Genomic DNA, 22,841 nt, shown 5'->3' with positions numbered 1-22,841 from the left:
CGCAGTTTATCCCGAACCCATATGCTGGCCATTTTTTAATACGGGGGAGGGAGATAGAAAACACTCCTCTGTGGTCCCAAAGGAAAACAGCTGATCAGTCAATTGGCTGTTTTCCTGCCGCACCATCAGAATAACCTGAGCCGGTCTTAGGGGCGGGCTGTGACCCAACCTCCCGAATCCTCCTCCCTGGTTACTCCCCGAACTTTTTTGTTTGTTTTGCTCGACAAATTTTCCTCTGTGTTTTTTGTTCAGTATTTTTTTTAAACAATCTGGCAACCCTACGGGAGAGCCCAGGGCTGCCGTTGAGTTAGGACCGGCTCTGAGAACAACATGCCAGGCCTTCAGGGAGTCAGGGAAGTCCTGGCTAGCTGGCTGGCAAGGAAATAATGGCTGGAGCAGAAGGCAAAGTGTATTCCTGTATCCTGTGCGTATCGAGCCATGCCTTCTGCAGGCAAGAGGGCAGATTTTCCTCAGTGATGGGGTTGGGGTGTAACGTGGGATGTGGTTCTATGCTCCCCAGATGAATGATCTGGAGAATGAGGACAGCAAGAAGGACACGCTGGTGGACGTGGTGTTTAAGAAAGCATTAAAAGAATTCCGGCAAAATATCTTCAGCTTCTACTCCTCCGCGCTAGCGGTAAGTAAAGGAGCTGCCGGGCCAGGACACCTTTCGAGGGGTAGCACCAGAAGAATGAAGGAAAGGTGTCCTGGCTTCCCACTCCAGCATTTTCAGTGCACCTTAACATGGATGGAGAGACTCAAGGGCGGGCAGAAACCTGTGCGGCTCCTGCCAGGAGCTGTGTGCTGCGTCTGGGTGCCTTGAAAGCCAGACGCTTCTACCGTCTGCTCAAAAGCTCTTGATTCTGTAAAGCGGGTGGAACCACTCCCTGAGAAACCCTGCTTCCAGCAGCACGTAACCCCTCTCTCAGTAGCGTAGATGCTGTTCTAACCTCTGGGGTCTCGTGCTGCTCCAAACCTCATCCCACGCGTATTTACCCGCCTGGAAGGCCCAGGAGTGCCTGCCGGGCCAGAACGGCTCTCTGGGAGCTCTGGGAATTGGTCCTAGACAAGCCCTTTTCCTGATCCTTGTTTCTCCATCAGATGGATGACGGGAAGAGCATCCGGTATAAAGACCTGCATGCCCTGTTCGAGCAGATTCTGGAGAAGACCATGAGGCAGGAGCAGAGGGACTGGAGCGAATCGCCCGTCAAAGTCTGGGTCAACACCTTTAAAGTGTTTCTGGATGAATATATGACAGAGTACAAGCCTCTGGAATACACGGGTGCAAAGGTATGGAGAGGTCCGGCCCACCGGCTTCTCTGCTCGTTGACAGGATGCTGTGTCGATTCACACACCGCATCTCTGGGCTGATGCTATAGACCAGGCCTGGGCAAGACACCCACAAAGGTCACCCTGTCTTTTAGCCTGGCTTTGGCAAGGCCACAAGTGTTTTAGCTTTGGCTGCTTGCTCAGCCATAGAGAACATAAGAACGGCCAGTCTGGGTCAGACCAAAAGTCCATCTAGCCCAGTGACCTGTCTGCCAATGGCAGCCGATGCCAGATGACCCAGAGAGAGTGAATAGAACAGGGAACCGTCACATCATCCCTCTCCTGTCACATGTTTCCAGCCTCTGACAGAGGCCAGGGACGCCCTATTACCCATCCTGGCTAACAGCCACTGATGGACCTAATGTCCATGAATGTGTCTAGTTCTTCCTTGAGCCCTGTTGAAGTCCTGGTCCTCACAACCTCTTCTGGCAAGGAGTTCCACAGGTTGACAGTGTGTTGTGTGAAGACAAACTTCCTTTTATTTGTTTTAAACCTGCTACCTATTCATTCCATTTGGTGACCCCTAGTTCTTATATTGTGGGAAACAAGTAAATAATTTGTCCTCATTCACTTTTTCCACGCCAGTCATGATTTTATAGACTTTTCTCATATCCCCCCCTTAGCCTCCTTGTTCTAAGCTGGAAAGTCCCAGTCTTTTTAATCTCCCTTCATTTGGGACCTGTTCTAAACCCCTCATCATTTTTGTTTCCCTTTTCTGAACCTTTTCCAATGCCAAAATATTTTTGGGGGGATGAGGCGACCACATCTGTATACAGGATTCCAGCTGGGGGCATCCCATGGTTTTATATCAAGGCAGGAAGATAGTCTCGGTCTTATCCTCTATCCCTTTTGCAACGACTCCTGACGTTTTCTTTGCTTTTTGGACGCAAAATCCAAGGTTGCTGCTGTGAGACTTGAGCCACCCACCACCTCTGCAGCCCTCCCAGGCTGGCTGGCCGGCCGGCTGGCACCCTGTGGTGGACGGGGCTGGATTGGCAGCACTGGGCCTGGCCCCTGTTACACCTTTTGTCTCTAGCCAGGAGACGGGCGTGATGCCGAGAGGTGTGAGCAACACAGTGGTGACTCCCGTGCCCGGTGCAGACAAAGTGCTACCGTGGAGGCTTGTTAACTCCCGGTGAGGCTGTTGTGTTGCACCCAGAGCAGCAGTGGGGGGGTTCAGACAATGATTTAATGAACAGACAAATTCCGCAAGTCAACGCTTTATAACTGTCAACACAGGTCAGTGTCTCATGGAGGAGTGTGCGGTGTAAATCTCCTTAACTCCTGCCACGTTTTCACACAACATTTTTCCTACCTCACCTCTTTGTGAAGGTCGGTGCTTGTCTGTGGAAATATTTTGCCATGGGTATCCATGTTTACTTCTGCTGATCAGTAAAAACCAAATCCGTTCAGGCTGAATTATCCCCTTTGGGGTGGGGCTGGCAGTTGGTCTCAAATGAAAGTGTGTGTGTGCTTTGCGCCTCCCGTTGTTCGGCTGGCAGCTTCCGAAAAATGGGACAGTTCTTCTCAGTGGGGCTGCGGGGGCAGTAGAGGGTCATGTGCACTTTCAGGTGGATTTTAAATGATTTCCATCGTCTAAGGGTGGGGAAAGGCAGAGGAACCAGATTACCAGACCACCGCAAGAGCCTTCCGTTTCTGGGTTCTGCCTCTGCCCGTCCTCCAGCGACCCAGAGGAGCAACTGCAGGGGATGGAGCTGGGTGGCGTGGGTCCCCCGGTTGCAGATCAGGGTGGCAACCAGCAGATGGGCACAGAGCTGCCGGACCCTGCCATAGGGCGCACCCCAGTCTTGCATCCATGCTACTATTCCTCGCTCCCTGCTCCTTCCTCTTGCATTAAAAGCATTCCTGGCTCCGAGGCCAGGCTGGTGCGGGGTCTCACCAGTTGTTGTTCTGGAGAAGCACCAGTCTCTGTTCTCTGACTCTCAAGCTGCAGTTCATCCACAGCCCTCAGCGATCCCACAATCGGTGGCCACTGGCCAGGACACGGGCTTGCCAGGGCAAGTTTTCACAGCCAGGGGCTCCATGCCGAAGCCGGGCAAGTGCAGGGATGCAGTTAGGGTGGGATTTTCAAAATCACCCATCTGGCTTTTGAAAATGGCATTTTGGCTCCTAAGTCTGCAAGTCCTGGCGGGCCTTGGTGTAGCGGAGGGCGTGTCCAGGGACCTGGACCGTCCAGACTTGTGCAGGCCCAGATTGACATGAACAAGGCGAGCTTTGGAGGGGGATGCCTGGACCTGGAATTACAGGGGCTGTTGCATGTCAGGATTGACATGCTCTGCAGCCCCTCGCTTTCTGCCAGGTTATTTTATCCAAGGTGGCTGGGGATGAAGAGTGAGAAGAGGCGGAAGGAAAATCTGAGAGAAGTCAGCAGACTTGAACTTGACCGTCTACTGTCTGATTGAATTATTCTCTTTTAAATACACCATAGGTGCCAAAAACAGAGAGGAAGAAAAGAAGAAAAAAAGAAGCAGATGTGGTAAGCTGAGATCTCTTTGCTTTCCAGTTGAAGAATTAAAGTCTGCGTGGTCGGACTTGGAAGCGAGCCAGGAATCACTTACTGCGACCAAATCTCAACGGAGGAGAGATTGAACAGTGTGTTAGGAAACTACCAAACTGGCCTTGCTTTGCTTTTACCTGTCTGGCTCCTTTTGGGCTTTGCTTGGTATTTCAGCCTAATTCCAATTTCATTGACAGGTAGCACTGACAGCATCATTCATAATACTTTAACAGATAATGGGAGGTATCAGTCTGTAGTGTGCAGTAGTGGCGAGTATTTGCCTCGGTGTCCCTAGTGTAAAATTCAGAGAGGTGCATTCCATTCTCGTGACATCAGATCAGAGAAATACGATTCTGTTGCGTTTCGAGATGGAGCCGCCTGCTGGAGAAGGAACACAACTGCAGCCTAGTGACTCAGCGCCCAGTGTAAGACGTGGGTAAATAGGAGTGCGCTGTGTCCCTGCTGCAGATGTTCAGATGGGCAGCCGGTTGGGTGGGAGCTTGAATACCGATTTAGGTGTCCAGATGTCCAGTTGCTAATGTTTGAGAATCGGGCTGGCTGAAGTGAAAAGAGCGAGGAACGAGGAGATCTTCCTCTGTTGGTATTCTGGCAACACGTAAATCGCTGGAGTTGGTTTCTCCAGCCTGGCGTGTCACCAGCCCTCAAAGGAGATATTGTGCTGTGCCTTCTGCCGTTCGGTAGGCCCGTTTGGCAGGCCTGGCTTGCTGGTTGAAGAGCTACAAATAAATTGCTTCAGAAAAGAGAATGCAGCCGATACACTGACTCAGCTAGACAGACCCCTCTGGTTTGCGGGAGGGGCTCGTATTCATTCCTAAGAAAGTCTCGGCTGCCCAGTGGCTGCAAGTCCTGGCAGTTGGTTCACCCATTCGGCCGCGGCTCCCCCCCAGCTTGTGTCACTGTGTTTTCACCCCTCTCTCTTGTCCTAGGTGGAAGAGCATAACGGACACATCTTTAAGGCAACCCAGTACAGCATCCCCACATACTGCGAGTACTGCTCCTCCTTGATCTGGATAATGGACAGGGCTTCTGTTTGTAAATGTAAGCCGGGCCCGTTGGGCATTTCCTCCTTGTCTGTTCTCCTGGGGAGCCCCAATTTACTTCCCTCTCCCCTCCCAGGACATCCTGAGGCCACGTGACCAAGCGGCCCATCTAGGGTGCTCCCCAAATCAGCCACAAAGGGAGTGCAGAAGGGAGACACCAGCTGTGTGGGGGGGGGGGCCCTCACACAGCCCTGCAAATGCACCGCTGGCTCTTGAAGCTGGGCATGGAGCATTTAATTAGATCTTTATCAAGACAGTGAACGATGATCAGAGAAAAATACTGAGCGGCAGCTGCGGAGTCCGGCTGGGGCGGGGGGGGCATTGACCTGTTCAGTCTGCAGAATTTCTGATGCCCAGATGTGCCCGGCCCCAGTGAATCCAGTTGAGAGTGTTGAAATGTGAGGGAATGGGGCCTTTGGGGTGCATTCGAGAAGTTCGGAGAGCTGGGCTTTCTGTCCGTTGTTTTTCTGACGTCTCTGAAAATGGAGAGGAAGGGCGGAAGTACTGTTCCTGGAGTACTTGAGTAAAGAGTTGGAGGCAGCAAGAGCTGAAATCAGATGTCATTTCCAACCCCGGCAAGCAGATCAGATCAAACAGTCGAGAGAAGCATCTCACTTGTGGAATATCTCCTGGCCTGATCGGCCGCCCCTGTGAATTGTGCCAAAAAAAGTTGAACTGTCGTATCTTTTAAAAACACATTTTCATTTGGTTTTACTTGGATTTTCAAGTGTTAGGGCTGTGAAGCAAATCATGTATTTCCGGCCCCAAGTAGTAGCAAATGTGCATCGCAGACACCTGGCTGTAAAAATCAGGTCCAGGATGCCACGCGGAAAGCTGTAAAATGTGCACAACGCCGATCTCGGCACGTTGGCGGATTCACTTGTGTGGTGGCTTTTCTAGCGTGTTTTGAATCCTCCGCCCGGTAAGGGATTCGCTCACCGTGCTGGGAGCCTTTGTGCTGTGCAGCAGCGGCTCAATTCTGAGACACAAGGAGCCTGCCCACAAATGTACGTTCTCACCCTGGCTCTCAGCAGCCTAATTGCACTTTGCAGGGTGACACCAGCGGCCCATGAGTCCAAAACGTGTCCTTCCCGCATGCTTAATTTCCCCATAGTTTGAGTGTTCCCCGGGGGTCATCAATCCCAAAGGCGTAACCCCTCCGCTGCCCCGTTTACAGCCCCGTTTGCCCCCACGCTCTGCGCAGCTTGCACATCAGAGACTTGGTTGGGAGAAAAATAAACAAAAAGCCTGTTAACTAGACAAGCCTCTCACTGAAAGACACAATAGGAAGGGGAAAGCAAACGCGTACACGTGTACATTGCCAATAGATACATGTTGCATGGAAAAGGGACAAAGCTGCAACCTCAGGCTGTACCTTTCCATGTCGGGTACCAGCCCTTTTCAGATCAGAGGTGCCTGTTGCTTTAAAACCGTTTTGCAGCTTGGGAGGAGGGACCCAGGGTTTGTGCACGCTTGAGACCATCCCCCACAAACACCTTCCACTGGCAGAGGGTCTGCTGTTTGGGCTTATTGCAGCTGTTCAGAGTAGGGAAAACCCCGTCCGTTCCTGGCTCCCGAAGAATGGGCTTCTCCTTTCACTTTCAAGTTGTTGCCATTTGCTTTCATGGTTCCCCATTGGTTTTCCCTCGGCTGGACGATGTCTAAGTCAAAATACAGCCCCTGTGCCGGAGCCAGCCTGCTGCAGGACCCTGGGGCAAACTCTGTCTGCCACAGTCCCACGCACTGCTCAAAGCAGCTGGCTGCACCCTTGCAACACCCTCCTGCACCCCAGCTCCAGGCCACAGCCCCCTCCTGCACCCCTTCCCCCCCGCTCCAGGTCACAGCCCCCTCCTGCGCCCACTCCATGTCACAGCCCCCTCTTACGCCCCTCTCCCCCGCTCCAGGCCACAGCCCCCTCCTATACCCACCCCAGGCCACAGCCCCCTCCTGCACCCCTCCCCCCCCCGCTCCAGGTCACAGCCCCTTCCTGCACCCACCCCATGTCACAGCCTCCTCCTGCACCCACCCACCCCTGCTCCAGGCCACAGCCCCCTCCTACATCCCTCCCCCCCCGCTCCAGGTCACAGCCCCCTCCTGCACCCACCCCAGGTCACAGCCCCCTCCTGCACCCACCGCAGGTCACAGACCCTTCCTGCATCCAAGCCAAGTCACACACTTCTCCAGTGCCCAAACTTCCTCCCAGAACCCACACCTGCTCCTTGCACCCTAGTCCCCTTCCCAGAGCCCCCTTCTGCACCCTCCCCCGTCCCAGAGCCACACCTCCCCCATTAGTCCCGTAGAGAAGTGCACCCGGGGCCACTTACCAAGCTCTTGCCACGGGCTCCCCATCAAAAGTTATTGCCCGCCCCGATCTCGGTGCTGGAAGCCAGTCTCGGCCTGGGGAAGTGGCCTGCTCTGCCTCATTGCTGCCCTGCCCTGTTGGGAGGTGATGCTGGCGTAGCAGCGCAGTTACCGTTGTGAGTAGACACACCCCTGTCCCCACACCCTGCGCACAGTGCTCCGCGGGGCTGACGTGCTGCACCCTTGCAGTGGAGTGGCAGTGAGCAGTCGCTTGGTTGAACTGACTCTTTGGGGGAGAAAGCTGGTTAAACTGTCCTGTGTCCCGCTGGCTTGTCTGGACTCTGATCTCCCTAAGGTGCCGGGGCGGCTGTAGCATGCTAAGTCCCATGTTCTCTCGTTGTTACAGTGTGTAAGTACGCCTGCCACAAGAAGTGCTGTCTTAAAACCACAACCAAGTGCTCCAAAAAGGTAAGACTTGCTCAGTCCTTTCACACATTCACCATCCGCTCCGCGCCTGTGACCGCAGCTTGAATGAGTGACGTTAGGGAGGGGTGGAGAGCAGCGATGGTACGAGCTGGAAACTCACTGTGTGCCCGGGGTGCAGAGCTGAATGCTTTGCTGTGCCACCCATCTGCTCCCAGGCCTTAAGTATTCTCGCCGGCAGGGGGAGCCTGCCTCATTTTACAGCACTGAAGGGATTTCAGAGCTGAGACACGAGTCGATGAAATGTACAGCCCGTGCCACGGTGCAGACAGTGCCAGGCGCCTGGTCAAGGCGAAGGGTTTCTAGTGTCATTTGTATTCCCTGCCTTGAGTCAGTGGCTTTGCTTCTAGTTACATTTGTATAGCGATTACCTTGTGTTAGCCTATACATCCAGCCAGCGAAATCCCCATCGTGCCCCCTTACCAAACCCAGCTGGCTCTCCTAGCCCTTCCTGACCAGACAGGCTGTGCAGAACAGGCTACTAGAGATGCCGATGAACCAAGAAACCGTTCTCTTTTCCTTTTTCCCTGTGTTGATTGCACTCAGCTGGCAGGGCTGGTGGAAAGGTACAGGGAGTCGAGCATGTGCAAAGGGTTATGAGTTTCCAAGTCTCGGGGGCAGCGCAGTTCAGCGTTGCCCTGGGTGTACGCTGAGGTCCTGCTGGGTCAGGTGTGGAACAGCCGGAGAGCGCGTTTACTTGGCGTCATTTGTCAGAGGGCTGAGTCTGAGTGTAGCCGAGGGAGCTGGACCCGGGGTGGCGTCCAGAGAGCAGCCGGGCCGCCTGGGCAGGGATGACGCTTCTCTCTGGTGGTCCGAAAAGGGAGTTGCTTTACGTCGGGGCGGGGGGGGGGAGCTTGTTTGTGTCGGGGGCTACTGGCCCACAGAAAAACCAGTCGGGGGCCACGCACAAGTGAGAAGCAACCCCTCCCCCCCATTGACGTGGCCCTGACTGAGAAGGAGGAAGACGCTCCCCACATTCCCCACACGCCCCAGAGCTTAGGCAGGGCCCGGGCTAGTAGACTTTGTGTGCTCCAGCCCTGCAGCGGGGAAACCCCTGAGCCTCTGGGCTGGATCCAGCCCCTGGGCCTGAGGCTCCCCACTGCTGCTATACGTGGTTAAGCATTTTGCATCCCTGTGGGCTCAGACCTGAAGCAGCGTGCACTGTGCTAATATGCAGAACTGCTGTCTCAGCCACGTGCCTGTCCCCTCCCTTACGCCCCGGAAACCAGCTTCTCTTCATGCTCTTGGCTGGCACGTGGCCAGAAAGGTAGCAAAGAGGCAATGCCCGAATTCAGTGCAAGGAAACGCTGCTACAGTAAAATCCCGACTCGGTGTAAAGTCCTTTCCCGGACGCTAGTGAAGCGACATTAAAGGACTAGCCAAGTTCACCTTTGACAGTCTCGCTTGCTCAGGCCCAGCAAGAATGTGGAGTCTGAAAAAGCAATGCCAGGCCAGCGTGCTGATGAGAAATGGCTGATCATTGGCACGTGTTAATTTGTGTGCTGGATGGATTCAGGCTGCTCAGGGTTGAATTTTCACAGCGCTTCACCTGAGGGGACTGGTCCCATCCTCAGGGAGGTGTTTGGAAAAGGTGCCCTTTACCCAAAAGGTACCAGCCGATTTCTTAGTTGCTTTTTACCTGTCTGCCGAGCTTGGTTTCTTCTCGTTTAGGCTGAGGGTGGAACTAGTAGAGCCTTGAGCTTGTCCGGCCATGTGTTTGCTTTGCTGGTTGTAGCCATCGACACTAATCGACAATGCCAGCGTTGGCAGGTCTTTGTGTCTTCGAACACGGGGACAGCAAGAGGCGGAGTGTGTGTTGTAGCGCTTGATGTTTGCCCAGGGACCAGCCCAGTCCTGGCACTAAGAGATGATGGCACGACAGCTTGTGCATTTTACACAAGCCATCACAGCCAGGTGCCGTCCCCATCTCTTCCCGGGAGGTTCTTACAGGGAGGTCTCTCCAGACGTTCCCCTCTTGCTGTTTCCCTTTGTGCCTGGTGACAGTGAATGAGAAGAAGCAGACGCGGAAGGTGGTTCTGGTCACAGGGCTACCCGAAGCCTCACGCCTGTTTCTCATTGGTAGTTCAGGCGGGATCCCTACCTCTGCTGTGTTGAACATGTGTCCAGATGTTCAAACCCCCCAGTGCATTCTCGTGTGAAAAGTTTCTCTCCATCTTTCGACTTGATCCACCCAGGGTGTCTCGTTCAGGCCGGATGTGATTGAATTGCTGAATGTTGATTCTCTAAAGCTGGGCTTGGGGCCGGATTTGGCCCCCCAGGCTCAGGGGTCCCCAGCTTTGGAAGCCTGCTCCGAGCGCACAAAATCGACTAGCCTGGGCCCCGCTAGGCTCTGGTGTGGGCGGGGGAAGTGGGGAGTGTGTGTCTCCTCTGTCGGGGCCATGTCAGTGAGGGGATTGTTTTGTGGGGGGTGTTGCTCCTCGCTGGTGTGCCGCCCCCGACTGATGTTTCCGAGGGTCAGCGGCCTCTGACCCTAAAAAGGTTCCTCACCTGGATCTAAAGTGCAGTTCCAGTCCACACAGCGGCGTTGGTTCCACACGCACAGTAAAAGTGCCAGGAAATGCAGCAAATGAGGCCTCTGAGGAAGCAAGGAGGGTACCAAGGGGCTGCTTTGCAGAGAACTTGCCCCGTTGCGGGCCTCAGCTGTGAAGGTTTGTGTCTCACCAGCCCTGAGCAGCGCTGCAGACGCAGCTGAGCAAGCGTGGGGATAGCGACAAGGCCCCCGGGACAGATGGGGTTTGCGGGGCAGGTACGGCCCGTCCCCTCCCCCCTTGTACCCAGTTAGTCGCTAGATTGAGTTGTAACCCCGCACCGTGGCCGGCAGGCAGAGAGCGCTGCACCGAGGCGTTGGCCAGTGCTTTCAGAAGCCAATCTCTCTCTCCATGGTGCAGTATGATCCCGAGCTCTCGTCGCGGCAGTTCGGGGTGGAGCTCTCCCGCCTGACCAGCGAGGAGCGAGCCGTGCCCCTGGTGATGGAGAAGCTCATCAACTACATTGAAATGCACGGGCTGTACACCGAGGGCATTTACAGGAAGTCAGGATCCACCAATAAGATCAAGGAGCTGCGGCAGGGCCTCGACACAGGTGAGCGCGTCTCCGAGGGGGAGCTACCGGGACAGCTGACAATTCACGTCAAGGGGGCCCTTTCCCCTTCCCCCACCACGGCCTCTGGCTTTGGGTGCCATGAGAGTCCAGCCATGTCTAACAGCGGCCTTTGCCCAAAGTCCATGCTGTGCTAGACCCCTCCTGTCTGCTGAATGTTCCTGTTTTATTCCACCTTTTGTACGTGTGCAAAAAAAAAAAAAGTCGTCCAAAGGAATTGGGAGAAAAAGCTGCATTAGCCGTGCCTCGTATTTATCCACGCCAACCAAGCACTTTGCAAACTGTCTAAAGACCGTTGCCCCTGGAAAACTGGCTCCTGCCTCGACCAGGGTTTTAACACGATTGTATTAGGTGCCCAGGTTGTGCAGCTGTTCGCTGTGTGATCTGTGTGTGTTACAGCAGTTAGCACGGTGCAGCGTTGTTGTAGCTGTGTTGTGTGTACTGTGCGCAGGGGAGCCAACAGCCTCTGTGGGCCACTGTGCAAGCAGAGTGAGGCCTCTGTGATCCCAGAAGGGGCGGGGCTTTGGGTGGAATGGGCGGGGCCAGGGCAACCAGCCCTCTGCTTTGCACAGAGCTTGGCACACCTCACCTGCCAGCTCTGAGCTGCCCAGAACATGCAGCGCAGGGCTCCGGTGGTGAGTTAAAGGGACCGGGGCTCTGGGTACCACCGTGCCACAGTGGGCAGCAGTTCTTTTTCCTTCCTCCTCTTCCCCACCCCCCATTGGTGGGTCTGAGTGTGCAGCGGTAGCTGAGAACCAGCTTCTGTTGATGAGGGACAAGCTTTGGAGCACCAGAGAGCTCTGCTGGGGCCCCTTGGCTGCAGAAATTGGTCCAAGCAGAGGGGTTAGCTAGTAGCCAGTGCTAAGAGTGACGCAGACACGGGCCTGTTCTCTGGATCAGACTGATCGTTTGCTTTTCCTTCGGTTTCTTCCCCGCTCGTGTGCCTCTGGCAGATCTCGAGAACGTGAATCTGGATGACTACAACATTCACGTCATCGCCAGCGTGTTCAAACAGTGGCTGAGAGACTTGCCCAATCCCCTCATGACCTTCGAACTCTACGAGGAATTTCTGCGAGCGATGGGTAAGGAAGCCAGCCCAGTCTGCCGTCTCCCTCACAGCCTGTGGCACTGGGGCGTCTCACACCCGCTTTCCGCCTGCCTGGAACAACTGGGGTCGTTGGGCTTTTTACTTCAGTTTTATCACCATGGGCCTGCTGAGCAGCCGGCGAGTCACTTTTCTGCTGGTGCGATTGCACGGGCGCTAGTTATACAGCGTTTGAGTCCCACCTGTTGGCGTTACTGGCCGCATGGGCCTTGCGGTGACATCTAAACAAAGCGTGAGGGGTTGTTAATGTACCAGTGGCGTTTGAACTGCTAGCGGCTGTGTGCAGGGCAGGGGTACATGTACCCTTGGGGGTACACAGAGGTCTTGAGGGGAGCACATCAAATCATCTACTGCTTTGCCTAACGTTACACCAGGCTACCGGAAAAGCACGCCCAAAGTCAGTACAAACTAAAATGTCACACAGCCAGGGTCTTGTTATGTTGCTCTAGACTCCTCAACCTGGGGGTCGCTGTTCATTTTATAATTACATGATAAAAAGGAGCGGGTCGGCTCTTTGTCATGACGTGCCGCGACACGTTTGTACTCGGGTGTCTGATTCTGAAAGGCAGTTGTTTTCAAGTGAGCTGACAGCTAGGTTTGTCTTGGGTCCCCATCTCTTGACAGGGGTACAGTCTGGGATGGTGGAGGCCCCCTGGTGGCGGGTTCGTGTAGCTACACACCACAGGGAGATGCAGACACAGTCCGCCCTGCGTGCACATGTCAGGGAAAGGGAGAGGCTGCCGGAGCATCTACCGGGCGCTTCCCCCTCAGAGCCTTTTCCCGCTGCTGGCGTCTGTCCCTGCCGCTGGGTGGGGGAGGAATGGCTGGGCCCAGCACCTGTAGGCAAAGCAGTTCATGGCCCCGGGACCGCTGGGCTTGCTGCCTCCGATAGGAAAGTAAACCGCCCAACGATTCCCCAGCGCCCCCAACTCCGTAACGCCCCTCAAGGGTGCACCCCCCCCCACAGAGAGCCAGCAACTACCTACTCCCCTCCCCCAGCTCCACCCGGCAGCGGGACATACCTACTGGGACTAGGAAACTGACAGACACCCCCTCGTCCCCCAATGCCTCCCACCTCCGTGCTGACCCGGAACCGGATGGGCTGCGAGAAACCAGAACCAGGGCCGGAGGAGACTTGTACCCAGCACCTCTTCCCTTGCAGAATGCGCACTGCGTGCAGGGTCATCCCCGAGCCTGCAACTGAGGGACCGAGTGGGAGGCAGAACCTGAGGGGCCGGCAGGGAGAGGAGGGAGCTGTCATCCCCGTCTCTGACGGAGCCCTGAGGGGAAGCTGCCCGGGGCGCGTGTAACTGTGTGTGCTCCCTCCAGGCCTGCAGGAGCGGAAGGAGACTGTCCGAGGTGTGTACTCGGTCATCGACCAGCTCTCCCGCACCCACCTCAGTACCCTGGAACGCCTCATCTTTCACCTCGTGAGGTAATGGCAGCCCACGCCTGGGGCCGCCCCCTGCACTTGCTGCTCCTCCTCCTCCCTCACATGGGCCTGGTGCTGACACGCTCTCTCACCGCGCCGCTCCACGAGCGGCCCTGCTGGAGCCAGGTGCTGCCAGACGTGAGCGAGAGCCCCTGAACGTGGGCCCGCGGGATGCCGGTACGTCGGCAGAGGAAAGGAGGGAACCTCGCAAGGGAGGCTTGAAGCTCGGTAGCGGCCTCCCGGGGCACCCATCAGCTTGACTGTTGAGGCTCTAGAGACCCTGGCTGAGGCTGTGCGTGTGCGTCAGCAGTGTCTGGGTTGGGATGTGGCCACGGTGGCGCCATCTATGAGGGTTCCTGCCACCTGCCTGCGTTTGGCAGGAGACACGAGTGCCCTGTGGCTGAGCCAGCATGGCTAAGTGAGCGGCTTGGCCTGGGCCATGCATGCGCTGGTAGAGTGGGTCAGAACACACCGTGCCCTATTGAGCGCTGTGGGGCGTGGCACGCCCGGCGCAGTGTCCATTGTTCAGTGCGGCACCGACACCCTGTTGCTCTAGGTCCTCACCGGACACCACAAATTGAAGCTCTTCATGTCAGAGCTGCGTAACAATGCGGCCTCCCCTCCTATCCCCTCACGCTGGGCGTGTGCAGCGCTCCCCCCCAGCCCGGCTCGGCTTTGGCGTCACTTCCTTTCTGTGCCCCACAGAGGGGAGCTGCCTTTAACCCGCATCTTTCTGGTTCGTTGTTTAGGATCGCCCTGCAGGAGGAGACCAATCGCATGTCAGCGAACGCCCTGGCCATTGTGTTCGCGCCCTGTGTTCTCCGCTGTCCCGACACCACCGACCCCCTGCAGAGCGTCCAGGACATCAGTAAAACCACCACGTAAGAATCCCGCAGTCCCCCTTCCAGAGTAAACCTGCGTTTCCGGCGGGAAGGAGGGGACGTCAGGGCAGCTGGTGGCTCCCTGAACAGTACGCGCTGGCCTGGCAGCCAAACCCCAGCACTGTTGCACAAATGAATTGCCTCAATGCCATTCTGGCTCTTCCACTAGCAGCTGCTGATGTGAAAGCGTTTGAAATGCGCAGGCCCAGGAGTTTTTAGAGACCGGGCCGCCAGGCTCTCGGAGCGGCTGCTGTGGACACTTAAATCCTGGAGCAACGGGGCAGGGCGTCCCAGAGGCAGCAAGAGAAGCTAATATCCGAAACAGGCTAACCAGGAGGAGCTGGGTAATGGGCCCAGTTAGCTGCGGTGGGATGTAAGAATTGGCGGGCGGTCTGCCAGTCAGCACTGGTCTGTGGACAGGCTTGTCCAGCGTTCCCGATGCCGGTGTTGGGCTGCCAGGCGTAGCTCGCAGTGCTAACCAGGCTGACACTGCAGACTTAGGGTCCAGTCGGGCATTGGCCTTAGAACCGCACGTCGTCGTCCTTAAAACGAACACCTCCGCATTCAGTCCAGCAAATAGGAAATGGATTGAAAAGTGGCGCACTGGGACCTCCGAAGTAACCGTAGGCAGGGGACAGTCGCCCAGGGGCAGGCGAGGGTTTGGAGGGAGCCCCCCGGGACGTGTGCGCCTTTGGCCCAGGAGCGATCCACATCAGTATGTTATGTCGTGAGGCGCACGGGTACTAGGGCACGGCGGGGGAGGGGTTGGACATGTACCTAGGATCGACAGGGTGATGCGGGAATCGTTGGCTATTCTGTGAGCTTTGTTGCGCCGGAGACCAGCCTCTGAACGTAATGGGCCTTCAAAGCTACGCCTGCCTCCCTCCTGAAAAGCAGCTCTTGGCTATTCTTGCAGCCTGCGACTGCGCTTTCCTAACCTGGGGGTGTTCCCCTTTCCGGGCAAAGAACCAGGTTCTCTGATGGAGCCCATGGGGAGCCCTCTCCTACCTAGTGCTGTTTGGGGCATTTCCAGCCCACAGAGCAAGAGAGCTTCCCCTTCCCCGAGCACTGTAGCAAGGGGGCAGGGCCGGCTCGCACGCAGCCAGCGCTTTGGGCTGCCATTTGATTGCCGCCTTCTTTTCCTTTGTACAGCTGCGTGGAGCTGATTGTCATAGAGCAGATGAATAAATACCGGGCGCGGCTCAAGGACATCAGCAGCCTGGAGTTTGCGGAGAACAAAGCCAAAAGCAGGTTGTCTTTGATCCGCAGATCAATGGTAAGTTTCGGGGTGGGGGGGAGGAGGTGTTGGTTCTGTTTCCATGGCAGGAAAACTGGAGCAGACCTTCCTGTCGCTGGAGGTGTCTCCAGCCGCGTTACCTATCGTCACTCCCCGTGGCACGTAAATTCGGAGGAGAGTCTCTTACCCGTGCTGCGGCGCCTTTGCGCAGTTTATTTGTTTGCTTTCTGGAACTGCAGAGAACACGCATGGTGCCAAATTGCAAGTCTGAGACGAATTTAGTGCTGGCAAGCCCGCCCCCCCTTCCTCTCCTTTTCTCTTCCCCTAATCTCCCCTGATCTTCTGCCTATTTCAACCTTCCGAGCTGCGAGAGCCTCCCCCAGATTTACGCCAAAGAAAAGCCGAACAGGGAGGGGTGCCTGGCAGGAGTCTGAGGAAAGTGCCACAGAGACCTGCACGGTTTGGGGATACGTTTGGCTGATTTGGGCTAGTTAATCTTTTAAGCAACACTCGGCTGGCCCTGACCAACTCACTCCTGTGCCAAAGCCCCCTCATTCCACAGTGCCCTGCTCTGATGCTGCCCCGGAATACAGCCCTTCGCTTGTGTCCCTCCCTCGTAGCATCGTGGAGAAACTAGGCTGAAATTGCCCTGAAACCGAGGCCTTGCTTTGCCTGCTGGTGTGCAGGTTGCTTCATCGGAAGTGCCTCCAGCAGAGGCACAGGAATTGAGATGCCCAGGAAGCGTCACCTTCCCCACCTGTCTGCCATCACCTTTCGCTTTCACACACCCAGTTGGGCCGCTGACAGGCAGCCTCTGGGATTTGAATCCGCCTGTTCCCCCCCGTTTGGTAGCTGATCGAGCCAGAGGCCCGTGTGCTGCGTTCCACCTCTAGAATGCGGGCGAACAGCTGATTGACTGCGGGCCGGCCCGCCCAGCGCTGTGCCCAGTAAAGCAGGCTTGCCGTAAGAAAGGCCAGTAAGCCCCGGGGCATGTCCTCTCAGGAATCCTGCTTGGTGACTTGCAGCCAGTGCTGACTCTGCTCCCAACAGGCGCTTCCCCCGCGACTGTGCAACGCTTGTGGCTCGGCTGTGCACGGCGGCAGATGCTGCAGAGAGCTGACTCACTCATGACATTAAAAGACTCTTGAAGTTCTTTTAAGGGGGCAGTGGCATGTGCGCTCTAACCCTCTGCTTTCCTTTTCATGTCCTCTCTAATCCAGAAACCCGTACTAATTGCGGTTAGATTTATGAGCATAACCCGCAGTTCAATCCCGGTATGTATTAACTGCACCGCACTCCGTGACCACTGCATCCCATCGCTGTGTGTAACCCGCCTCCCATCCCCGCACCGTGCCGCAGGCTGTGCCCGTTCCTTCCTGTGCAGGACCCACCCCAGGGACCGACTTTTCACTTTGTGCTCAGGAGGGAGCACCCTCCTCCCCTAGAGGAGGCACGAGAGCAGGAGGGGAAACTGAGGCCAAATGGTTGATGAAATAGCCCAGCGACTGCAATCCCCTGGCCCGTTCCTCCAGGGCTGCTCTTGTGCTCTGGCACTGGGCACACGCTGGACCATGCCCAGCTCCTGCATGCAGCTCCACGGAGGGGTGATGGGACCTGGCAAATTACAGAACCCTGCTCAGGGAGGTGGAGGGGAATAGCTGGGGGAACCCTCGCCGCTTAGCCAGAGAGCCGCCACGGAGCTCTCTTCGGAGTCTTTAATCAGCCGGCTTCAAGCAGCTTTGTCCTTCCTGTTGTGATCCTCAGGCCCTTCACGTTCTCCCTGCCTGCTGGTCCCTTCTTTTCTTCCCTCCTTCCGATTTTCATCCAAGCCCTTCCTTCTTCCCTCGCACTTCCCTCCCCTGCTGTCGGATTATATGCAGCACCTCCGCACTAGGCCGGCTGCTTCAGCTCTGCCCCTGCTTCCCCCCGTCGATGGATGCCCCCGGACACCAGCCCCCAGCTAAAGCAGCTTAGGGGTGTTAGCGACTAGTCGACCAACCGATAAGCAAATGCTTATAAGGTAGTCGAGTAGGAACTCAACTAGTCGCTCCCCCCCTTGCTGCCTCTATCAGAGAGAGTCAGCAAGCGGGGGAGCAGGAGCTGGCTTAAAAGCTGGTTCCCCCAGCAATGTCCATGCAGGGGGCAGGGAGGGCAGCGGAGAAATGGCAGAGCGCGGATTGAAACAGTCCTGTCACTGCCACGGCTGCTCCTCTCCCTTTGGAGTGTACAAGAGCCACCTGTGACTCTTGTACGTTTCAAAGGAAGAGACACAGGGGAACCCCTGCCAGCAGGGACTGCTTCTATCCTGCTGCCTCTCCCCCTTTGACATGTCCAGGAGCTGCAGGCGGCTCTTATACATCTCAAAGGGAGAGAAGCAGCGGGATTGAGCGTCCCCTTTATCGACTGATCGAGTAGTTGGTGGAAATTCCATCGGCTACTCGATTAGCTGATCGATCAACATTTAGCATCCCTAGTGCAGCTCTTGGAGAGCCAAACAGACCAAGAGGCCTCGTCTTTGCCCTCCCTATGCCGGAAGCCGAACACTGTGCAGTTCAGAGTTGGCTCTACCAGCCTTCAGGTTCTGGATCCAATTGAGGGAGCTGTTGTCTCTCGCCTCTCGGAAGCTGTTACTGCCTCGTGCCTGGCAGGATGGTCCTCGGTGATGGGGGGAGGGAGAGGAGCAGTCCGTGGCTGTGAGAGATGTGCACGATAATGCATCTGTTCTCTCAGCCACAGTAGTGCCAGGCTCGCTTAGCAGTGCAGTTTGCATTGCTGGGAATGGGATTTGGGCAACTCAAATTCAGGTGAGGGGGATAGCTCAGTGGTTTGAGCACTGGCCTGCTAAACCCAGGGTTGTGAGTTCAATTCTTGAGGAGGCCATTTAGGGATCTGGGGCAAATCTGTGAGGGATGGTGCTTGGTCCTGCCGTGAGGGCAGGGGACTGGACTTGATGACCTCTCCAGGTCCCCTCCAGTTCTGAGACACCAGTATATCTCCACATTAAAACAAAAAGCAGCTGTGCACCACTTAGAGCGAAAATAGCTCTCCCCACGTTCGCAGTCAGAACAGTTGGTGTTTTGCTTTCAGAGGCTTCCAACAATGTCCGAGTAGTTTCTCGAGAAGAGCCATAGGTGACATGATTGCAGTGTTTAATTACCTCTCTTGGCAGAACAGTGCAGGGCTCTGCATTCCAGCAGAGAAAGGCAGAACAAGAACCAATGAGCAGAAGACGAAATCAGATCAATTCAAATGGCACAAGGCCCACTTCTGAGAGTGATTAGCTATTGCAACAAACTGCCGAGGGATGTGTTCAATTCTCCAGCACTCGATGTTTCCAGCCAGGGCCAGGGTGCCTTACTGGAAGGGATGCCCTAGCCAAACACAAGTTACTGGACTCCGTACAGGGTAGGTGGGTGGAATTTTGTGCCTGTGTCATACAGGAGGTTGAAGAAGATTGAATCCCTTCATTCTCTCATGTCCAAAGAAACCTGTTGTTGTTTCTCTGTCCTCATGAGGCAAACTGGGCCGTCTGGTGCTAGGAAAGGTAAAATACAAACTAGAGCCCAGTTCCACATACAAGATCTTTGTTACTCTTTTCTTTGACTTCCTTTTCCCTGGGTTGGCATTCCCATCCTGCCAGGGAAAGCAATCCCTAGCTCCCATGAGTCGTGCTGGCAGAACGGCAGCACCTGCAGTATATGGGGCGTGAAGTTTGGCACAGTAATTCCCACCTGAATGGGAGAGACCCTCCGTGCCATAGTAATGTTTATGATGCCCTGCAAGTTACCAGAACATTTTAGTTACTGTTCTAAAATGGACCGTGGGGGGCTGCTGATCAGGTGTAGTGAGAGCGCTGGGTGAGTCTGTGAAGATCAGACCGTCCCGACTTTCCTCACTAGGTGGAGTTTCCCGAAGACACGACATTGATTTAGGATCCCAGCTCTCATTGCAAATCCATAGGGCTTGTGCGCTACCGTCTCTTACCGACTTCGGAAAATTCCTCCCAAACCAAACAGCAAAGGAGGAGCCTCCTCTGTAGGTCCCTGGTAGTTCTCAAACTCTTACAGTTTGAAATGGGGACTCTGGACTTTGGGCTCCACTTGCATCCCATCAGGCAAGTGGCCCGGTCTGCTGCAGCTGCCCAGTGCTCCATCAGCTGTCTGGTAGCGCCTCATCGCGCTGGAGGATGCTCCGAGGTTTCCTCTTGAACGGCTTCACCGCACATCACCTTCCCCCGCCCTTGCTTCATACAGTGGCACCTCTGCCGCCTCCTTCCTTGTCCCTGATCTAAGGAGCTAGCGTGTGCTTTAACTGGCCCCCGGCCTGCTTTAGCACCGGATCTCTTGTTGCCACCGACGTGTGGGGCTAAAAGTGCAGCCGTCGCTTTGTAGCTGTCTCTCCGCCCGCCACCTTTTGAGCTCCCTAGTGTGTGTCGTGTACGGAGAGCAACGCCCCGGCCTGCGGAGCTGCGTGTTCCAGTGGAGAGTGTTCCCTGGCTCGGGCTGATTGCAGGGCGAGGCCAGTTAGTGCTGTGCATGCCGACGGCTTGTGTGTAATGTGCAGCACGTCCTTGCGCTGGGCCAGCGTGGTGCAGGGGCGGAGGGCAGGCGTCCCGCCGGGCTCGCCGAAAAGCAGTCAGCCGTGGCTCGAATTGCGTGTGAAACCCTGACGTGCATGCCGCTAGAAAGGAACATTGACCATTTTCATCTGTCGTCTCGGCTGCGTCTGTCTCCGAGCCTGCTGGGAGCTCATGCACCATGCCTGGTGCGGGGGCTGTGTGCTGCGCACTGGCTGCTGACATTAGCTCCTCCCACTCTTGGGATGGGGGGAGAAAAGCACGCTCAGCCCGACTGGCCAGGAGCTGCCTGCAGGGTTGGGCCGCGCTGGCCCAGGTTGGTTGATCTGGGTTTTTACCTGCAGGGCAAAGGGCGGCTGAGGAGAGGAACCTTCCCCAGCCCCACGTCTCCTGCCTCGGGGCGTTTGCCCTCTGTGTCTGATGTCTCGGAGGAGACGGTGAGTAGCGAGGAGGCCATGGATGTGGACGTCTCTGATCAGCAGCAGGCGGCCATGCAGCAAGAGGAGAGGGTGCTGACGGAGCAGATCGAGAGCTTGCAGAAGGAAAAGTGAGTCCCGGGGATCCCAGGGGTGGAAGGGCACCATGCTGCAGGGACGCTGGAGTCTCACGTTCAGACCCTCTGCAAGTCACAGTTGAATGCACGCAGGGCCCCACTTCCTCCTCTGGAGGAGCTCGCGCAAGGCAAACTCTCGTTTCCCCCCAAGAGCCCCGAGACGCCCTTCCGTCAGGGCTCTGACCGGCCTCCCGGCCTGCCGGGGGAGCAGATGATGAAATGTTCTAAGCTGCAGCAACATCCATCTGCTGCTGAGACTCCGCTCCGTCTCCTGGAGAGGCTGCGCCTCGGCCTAGCTGGGCTGGGCAAAGTGCTTGTTGACAGGAAGCAGCACTCGGGGGCATGCATGTAGGCATCAGCTGTGGAAGATGTTCAGCCTTCCCGCCGCCCCTTGCTAACCTGGCTAGATGCACCATGGCTCCTGGTTCTTAGGCAGCCATGCTGGGCCAAGCACCTCCGCGGCCGGCCAGGAGATGGAGATTGATCTCCTCTGATGCGGACCTTGCCTTGGTGTGACGGGCCGGACCGGGTCTGGGCACAGCTGAGAGTGTCTGCTCAGGCGAATTGCTCAAACTCGGGGCTCCCTACAGCCCCTGACCGGAGACCTTCCCAAACAGGCCACACACCAGTCACACCAAGCAAAACCCCTTAGACACCCCAGCTCTCCCCGTGCCGCAGTCAGCCTAACACAGGTGAGGGGGTATAGGACCCAATCTCACCTACCCCGAACGGGTCTTTCCGGTCCCAAAGAACCAGCCACCGTTCCCAGTCAATTTACACTTTGGATCGTACCCACAAGACCACGCTGAGCCAATCCTTTAGAATCTACCATCTAAAGGTTTATTAATAAAAGAAAGAAAAGCAGGAGAGTGAGATTGTTGGGGAGAATACATTACATGCACCGAAATCACCCAGTTCTGGATGCAAGCTCTCAGCAAACTTCTGGCTTAAAAGTCTCTGGTGCACATACTACGTCAGGATGGGTCAGCAATCCTTCCCGGCTCGCTGTCCCTCACAAGGCTGCATCAGGAGCAGAATTGCAGACCAGATGGAGTCTGCCTCATGGCATTTTAGATCCATCCCTGGTATCTTCCAAGCTGGAGCAGGTCGCATGGCCCAGTGACCTATCCCTGTGTCCGCGGTCATCAGACACTGGGTGGTTTGCAGGTATCCCGATTTCCAGGCGCATTCCTCAGGTGTGTATTGGCACCGAGAGAGCCATTGTCCTGGGAGCCGTGCTAATGAGCACAGACACTGGCTGAGCATTCTTTGCCCGTTGCTCTGTCCAGCATAAGTGCAGAGTCCATATTGATTACTCCACATACTGATATTGCACAGGTACATGAATAGCACATACAGAATCAGTAAAACACAAGCTTTTATTTGACGTCACATGACCCCTTTGTACATACTTTGGGGCAAACACCCCCCCCCTTGGGTGCAGCAATGACCTCTCTGATCCCATTAAAATCCAGTAATGTGACACGTGGTCACCCCCAAGTCAGCCTGCGGGCATGTGCTCCGTCCCGGCCTGGGGAGCGTGGCATGCCCCCCGTGAACTCTGCTGCCTTTCTGTCTCCCTCAGCCCTGGGGCGGGCCCAGGTAGTGGGGAGGGCTGTCCAAGCTCTGCTCAGGGGACGGGCTCTTGGCAGACTGGGACTGGCTGGGAGGTTCTTGCTGATGGTTCCTCTTGCAGAAGTCTCCCAGGCCGCTGATGGCTGAGTCCCATGTGGGCTCCAGCTCCGAAATGTGCGCTCTCCTCCCGGGCCTCAGTGCGACGCCCCCGGGCCGGTGTTTGGCCTGGCACTGGGGGTTGGCGGTCTGTTCCCGACCCTGCGGGCGCAGCACTGGCTGGCTTCTCCCTGCCTTGCTCCTGGGTCACAGCTAGGGCTGCCTTTTGCAGGGAGGAGCTGACTTTTGAAATGCTGGCGCTGGAGCCCCGGGCCTCGGACGACGAAACCCTCGAGTCGGAAGCCTCTATTGGCACCGCGGACAGCTCCGAAAATTTGAACTTTGACTCGGAAGGGGCCGTCTCGGATCGATCGGGTAAGCAGCGGCCGCTGCCGCCAGGCGTTCTGACCAGCCTGGGCTGGCTCTTAGACTCCCCCTCCCTTCCCGTTGGGTGCGACGCCGCCAGTCCCGCAGCATAGAATTGTGAGCTGGCCAATCCCAGTGCTTGGGAGGAGGGATTCCCTTGCAGGGGCAGCGCCCTCTGCTGACGAGAGCCCAGGCCTGCAGGCAGGTT

At 56.2% G+C, this 22,841-nt stretch overlaps 1 protein-coding gene across 12 annotated transcripts in view; it reads left to right on the top strand.

The window, feature by feature from the left end:
* The window catches only part of MYO9A (myosin IXA), a 307,802-nt gene that overhangs the window by 279,873 nt on the left and 5,088 nt on the right, over window positions 1-22,841 (top strand). For all 12 annotated transcript variants that reach the window (XM_075897522.1, XM_075897517.1, XM_075897519.1 and 9 more), the window contains 12 exons: window positions 521-637; window positions 1,102-1,290; window positions 3,779-3,826; window positions 4,795-4,906; window positions 7,616-7,677; window positions 10,602-10,794; window positions 11,766-11,894; window positions 13,247-13,352; window positions 14,099-14,230; window positions 15,383-15,506; window positions 20,388-20,590; window positions 22,500-22,642. In XM_075897522.1, coding sequence (XP_075753637.1) covers window positions 521-637; window positions 1,102-1,290; window positions 3,779-3,826; window positions 4,795-4,906; window positions 7,616-7,677; window positions 10,602-10,794; window positions 11,766-11,894; window positions 13,247-13,352; window positions 14,099-14,230; window positions 15,383-15,506; window positions 20,388-20,590; window positions 22,500-22,642 — 1,558 coding nt within the window. The remainder of the gene's footprint in view (window positions 1-520; window positions 638-1,101; window positions 1,291-3,778; window positions 3,827-4,794; window positions 4,907-7,615; window positions 7,678-10,601; window positions 10,795-11,765; window positions 11,895-13,246; window positions 13,353-14,098; window positions 14,231-15,382; window positions 15,507-20,387; window positions 20,591-22,499; window positions 22,643-22,841) is intronic.

The sequence above is a fragment of the Pelodiscus sinensis genome, chromosome 14 (genome assembly GCF_049634645.1).
Source record: "Pelodiscus sinensis isolate JC-2024 chromosome 14, ASM4963464v1, whole genome shotgun sequence".
Taxonomy (NCBI): Eukaryota; Metazoa; Chordata; order Testudines; family Trionychidae; genus Pelodiscus; species Pelodiscus sinensis.
The sequence above is the reverse complement of the archived record's forward strand: the minus strand, read 5'-3'. Positions and strand labels throughout refer to the sequence as shown.